Genomic DNA, 6,038 nt, shown 5'->3' on the forward strand with positions numbered 1-6,038 from the left:
TGCAATTAAGCAATCATGGGTATAATCGAGACCAATTTTTCGAACAATGTAATAAGATTGTTGTGTACTTAGTGTAGGGGTTAGGTTAGAGAATTAGTTTCGGGATGATTTTATGACATCTCGGTATATTCTTGTTCGTATATCAATTAACATATGCTTCGGGAGCTTGTCTTTGCGAATAGCTTCTATGGCTTTCTGTGAGGTGTCAAAGTGATGCTCATAGTACAATAATATATTAGATATATATAGATTTCCCATATTTATAATACATATACTGGGTGGGTTAGTTATAAAATGTTTTGTCGTTATCGAAGTGCTCAAGTGGTTTACGCATTTAAGTATGAAAGGTATGATAAAGTGCTAATAAATATACACAAGTCAAAGATATTGTCATGTTTTGTAGTAAATGTACGTTTTGGAATATTAAAAATCATATTTGTAAGAATTTAACGGTTATGAAGCTTTTCCCAGTATGGTACAAAAATATCATAAATCTGAGTTAATTGGATCGATTTTCCTACACTAGTAAATAAAGCCTAATTGACAAAATATGTTCTTGTAATGGTAGTGTATCAATATAGTTGTTAGTCAAAAAGTGTTAATTTACATGAGTTTGATCGTAATTATTGACAATATTTTTTAATGTTTTGTATACTTAACGCACTTTGGATTTATAAATGGCATTAAGCATTATATATCCCGGTATGTAGGCTGTTATAATCCCGTGATTATAAAGGCCGTCTTAGAATCCAAGTTTTCAGCTTTTTTAGGGTTTTTATAGATAATAAAATAATAAATACAATTTATAGCTAAGTATTGTCACAAAATAAAACACTCCACCTGAGTACAGTTGATATAATTAAGGTCACAAATACTTTATCACAATTATATTGAAATAATTAGTATGAATATTAATATACAGAATATTGTTTTGTTGTCTGAGTATAGACTTTGTTGGTTTATAATTATTTATAAAATATATAGATTTTTTGTTTATTGTCATGAAATATTCATCGAATTCTTGTGAAGACTCTTTATTTTCATATCGCAATATTAAAAACTGTGGAAACATCAATTATGAGAGCATTTCCAATTTTAGTAATTATAAGATAATCAAAAGGTACCTACCTATGAAGATAAAATTTTTAAAAATCACTCAATTCAAAAAAGAAATCAAAATTCTTTATAAAGTAGTTTTACTTACACAAATAGTGCAGAGATCAGTGTCCCATTCGTTCATTCCTTCTAATATTATGCATGTGAAAGTAAACCAGTCTGTTTGTCTGTGTCTTTGAATTAAATTTGATTTGAGATATAGGAGGAGTCCCAAGAAAGAAAAATATATGGGCTCGGGGCCTTTCCCCGTACATCTCCCGTTTTCTTTCCAGGCTAAAACAATATTCTTGGTCTCAAATCATATTTATACAAATTTCACCCAAATCGCTTTAGTGGTTTAGGCGTGACGAAGAGACAGACAAAGTTACTTTCGCATTTATACTATTAGTAGGGATTTATACTAATCCTGATACAAAATGAAAGCAAAGTTAGTAGTCTTCACATAAATTGGATGATACATACAACACATCCAATGCAATCCATATAATATACTATAGAACGTATTTACTATGTTAAGGAAAATTTCTTTATATTTTTTATACGTTACATATTATGTCTTCGCTTTTTTTTTGTGTAGATATTTTGTATACATTGTTAATAATATTATATTAATAGTGAATGACATGATATAAATAATACCATGACTTAAATGAGATTTTAGGTTTCTCATATTCCTTGTAGCATTTTGAGTAGCGACTTGCCATGGCTTAATAGAGAATTATAGGAACTTGTGATTCATTTAGTACAATTGTTGTTGAATTTAGTGTTAAGTTTTCATTAAAATATTAAGGGTTGTGTTGCAAATATATTAAATAAATAAGTAGACTATTTGCCTGTACTTTGTATTAATATTTAAATGCCTTAAATGTATGTGTATCGATTACTAATTCATATTAATACATTATTCTCTTTAATAGTTGACGAAACACTACGTTACGACATAGGTTTAAGAATTATAGACCATTTTAATTTGAAAATTTCTTAATGTTTTAGTACAGAAAGTATATTAAAATCACAATATGTGCAATGTTACCTGCCGTTCACTTCTGTTGAATTTTTATAAAGAGAATCATATATTGTATTATATATGCAAATCTAAAACTATTACGCAATATTATTTATAAATAAAAGACGAATGATATATCTATTATTTTCATTCAGATGAGAATAAGGATCCCATCTGAATTAATAAAGTTATTGTATTATTAAGTTATTAAACCCGAGGTTTCAGGGACTCACAAATTTGCTTTTAGTTACGACATTTTTAATTGTTATGAAAACTACAGTCACAATTTATTATATTTACGGTTATATCAATTAGCGTATGTGGTACTTAACGTAACGGTTCAGCTACTTTTCAATACATGTATGCAATATCTTATACTTGTTAATAACTTATTGTTATTCGATGTGCAATTTGTATATATATATATGTATCGTGTCTCGGATTTAGTGTATTATGATCAATGGAGCTTATAGTTTCGTTTCGAGGCTCTGATTATGTAAATGACACTTAGAGAATACCACAACTTAAAAATACATATTTTTTTATAACTCTGTGTTTACACCACATTCATTCACATTAAAAAATGGGAACGGTGAAGTAAAACATTTTTGAGGAAACCGATATCAAATGTCGAAGAATCAAGAAGTTTTACGACATCTGATATCTACAAAACTTAGACCCTCACAGAAGGCCCGCGTCCCTGCAGTGGGAATATGAATGGGCTGATGATGTCGATGATGATGATGATGATGATGATGATGATGATGATGCTATCAGCGTCTGAAACTATACGTTCCAATGATCATAGTGCAATGAATCTGTTATCACCTGTATGTAATAAATAATAACATGATATTGCTTTTGATGTATGCATATCATAGTGAATAAATAAACTTGGGTAGATGAATTTGGGTAAATTGCGGAATATATAATAAAAATGTATGTTATTTGTAGATAATATAATATAGGTGCTGTTTTTGTAACTCTCGTTTAGCATAATTTTCTTTACATTTCCATAATGTTCTATATGGTTTTTCCAATAAAAAAGACCACGGTTTTTTTTTTTAATTTTCCTGAGTAAAATAGACCCATTGCGCGGTTGAGATGATATGTTCTGTGTAAACTGTTATATGTAGTTATATTGCCATAATATTATAATTAGGAAGGATGAGGATATCCTTTAGGACGGGTAGATGTTTAAAATATATATTTTTCAATATGTACGGTTTATTATTTTTTTCCTTTTTTAATTCCCCACCTTCTACCACACCACACCACTATCTGTTGATTCAGTCTAGATATTAATGAAAAAAAAAAAAAATTCAATATTATCGTAACATATTTTTGCTATATTTATTTTTTTAAACATATTTAGTAAATAACGCAAAAATATGGAGATTTGGCCAGCTCGCACCGGGGAAGTACCACACTCCCTCAGAAGACCGGCGTGCACAGAAGATACTGCTGTGTTTCGTTCGGTGAGTAGGGGTGCCGGAGGTACATATCTTTTTCCTGACCCTTCCCAATCCTTTCCTCTATTCCTTTCGTCCATCCTTTCTTAATTCCTTTCCAATTTGAAGTCGGCAATCCATTTGTAGAGGCGTTAGGTCTGCAATCAACCTTACGTATCTCCAAATGTTCCAGGGCGGTGGTAGCGCTTACCATCAGGCGATCCAGCAGCTGATATTATAAATGCGAAGGTAACTGTTTGTTTGTGGCTGTTTGGATTTTACCCCTAAACCAATTTTAATGAAATTTGATACACTGATAGAGAGAACAGATTTTTATAGTGATAAAAAAAGATTTAAAGGAGTTAAAATAAAGGAATTTTTATCAAACTCCACGCGGACGAAGAGGCGGGTCAAAAGCTAGTTATGTACATTGAATGAATTTTATACCTTTTTTAGGTGTTTGTTTCATTATAATGAACGATGATAGCATTGTTTGAACAATATAGGAGATTTAAACGAAATAGTTATGCAAAAATATTCTCGAGTAATATTATTGATTACAATGTTAACACCAAATAATTGTTTAATACACTCCTACCAACGTATGTTGAAAATAGCAAAAATTTTAACTAATGAATGAATGATTGAATGAACTTATTATGTTGAATTGTCATTATTGACAAATTTGAGTGCTCTATGCATAGATTATACACTTATGGCTCTAGGTGTTTTATTGCTCTCTTATGGCGACCTTTTACCTGTTAAACTTAACGAAAAATGATAAAGGTATCTCAAGGAATATTATTCTAAAGATTACACGGACGACGACGACACCCCTCATTTTAGATTTAAGTTGGTGCCACTTTAGATTGATAAAATATTTCATTATCATCACTAATATTATTATATTATAATACTAGTATTATCATTATGATTATGAGTATATTAAATACTAGATGCTTGTCCCGGCTCCGCCCTGGTATCAAGATTTCTGTTTTATACCAGGGGAGCATTTAATCGGGATAAAAAAGCGTCCCAAGTCAGCTCTTACCCTGTCTGTATACCAAATTTCATCAACATTCGTTCAGTACTTTCAGTGTGATTGACGGACAAACATCCAAACAAAGAAACTTTCACTTATATAATATTAGCATATAATATTAGTATGATTTTGCTAAAAATTAAAAACAGGCGTTTCAAAATAAAGATTAGAACGTGCCCAATATTTCTGCGAAAGTAGTAGCGTGTACTTATCGTAATTCCTTTACAAGAAATTGATATAATAATAAAGATAAGTAAAAGTCGAATCACCAAATAATTGAAATACTTAGTATGTAACAAAATAATAACAATACAATAAACATATATAACAATGTTAAGTACCCTTCACCTACATCGATAAATAACAAATCATTATTGCGGAAATCCCTTTCCTCAAGTAAAAAGTTATTACGATTTTAAATATCTAATAACATTATAAATGCGAAAGTAATTCTGTCTGTCTGTTTGTCTCTTCTTCACGCCTAAACCACTGAACCGATTTGATCTAAAGATCGCTAACCCGAGAGGAGGAAGCATTTACAGTTTAGGTATATCCCGAAGATCCCAGCGAAACGAAACATCTTTCTTTGACTACGCGAGTTGTACGAGGGAACCTATTTAACAAATAATTAATGTACCTACCCATAACTGCTACACGTAAATGGATACAACTATAATTTCACAACTTCCAATTCAAAATAATGGAGCATCTTACATAATTATAGGGTACGTCTAAAATCGAAATGTATTTTCAGTTTCAGGTTTTAGTCTATTAAATATTGATAATGTTAGATCTAGTATAGTTATGTTCTCTGTGGTTAGAATACAACAAAAAGTATCGTATATTTTGCACAATGTTTGTGTGTTTAATGGAACAAAATATACGAACGTTGGCAAGATGTTTGTTGTTGCCTACTTTGATCGTCGGACTGATATATGGGTCATAAAATTGTTTTGTTTGGCGAATTAACATAGCAAACTATCCCAAGCCTAGTATCAACAAATAAACAACTGCGAAGTTCTCTTTATATAAATCCGATCTTACGTTTTGTGCAATAATAATTAATCAAAAGTGTTTTGATTTTTTATAATGTCAAATTGCCAGTATTACGAAAACCCTATCTTTCTATCTTTTAACTGATTTGAATGCATTTTGTAATGGCTACAGAAAAAATTAATTAAGATAATTAGCAATTTGCTGTTCCTTTAATTGTCTCCTAATAAAATAGAATCTTTGATTATATTTTAGCTTAAAATCAAATTATTGGATGAATACACTCGGAGGTTCTTTTGTCTGTTTAGCCACATGCTAGAGATTGCCACATGAGTAATCTATGTTCTATTTTACTACGGTTTTTGTAAAGAATCGAGGAAGCGTCTTTCCTTTTTTATATAAATAATTTATTTGTCTTCCAATTGTTTCT

The 6,038-nt window shown here is 30.3% G+C and overlaps 1 protein-coding gene across 1 annotated transcript in view; it reads left to right on the forward strand.

Annotated features, from left to right (window-relative positions):
• LOC119830937 (inositol polyphosphate 5-phosphatase K-like) overlaps positions 1-2,300 on the forward strand; it is a 17,072-nt gene extending 14,772 nt beyond the window's left edge. The window contains exon 11 of the mRNA XM_038354128.1: positions 2,278-2,300. Coding sequence (XP_038210056.1) covers positions 2,278-2,300 — 23 coding nt within the window. The remainder of the gene's footprint in view (positions 1-2,277) is intronic.
• Positions 2,301-6,038: the final 3,738 nt, after the last annotated feature.

This window comes from Zerene cesonia, chromosome 12 (genome assembly GCF_012273895.1).
Source record: "Zerene cesonia ecotype Mississippi chromosome 12, Zerene_cesonia_1.1, whole genome shotgun sequence".
Classification (NCBI taxonomy): domain Eukaryota; kingdom Metazoa; phylum Arthropoda; class Insecta; order Lepidoptera; family Pieridae; genus Zerene; species Zerene cesonia.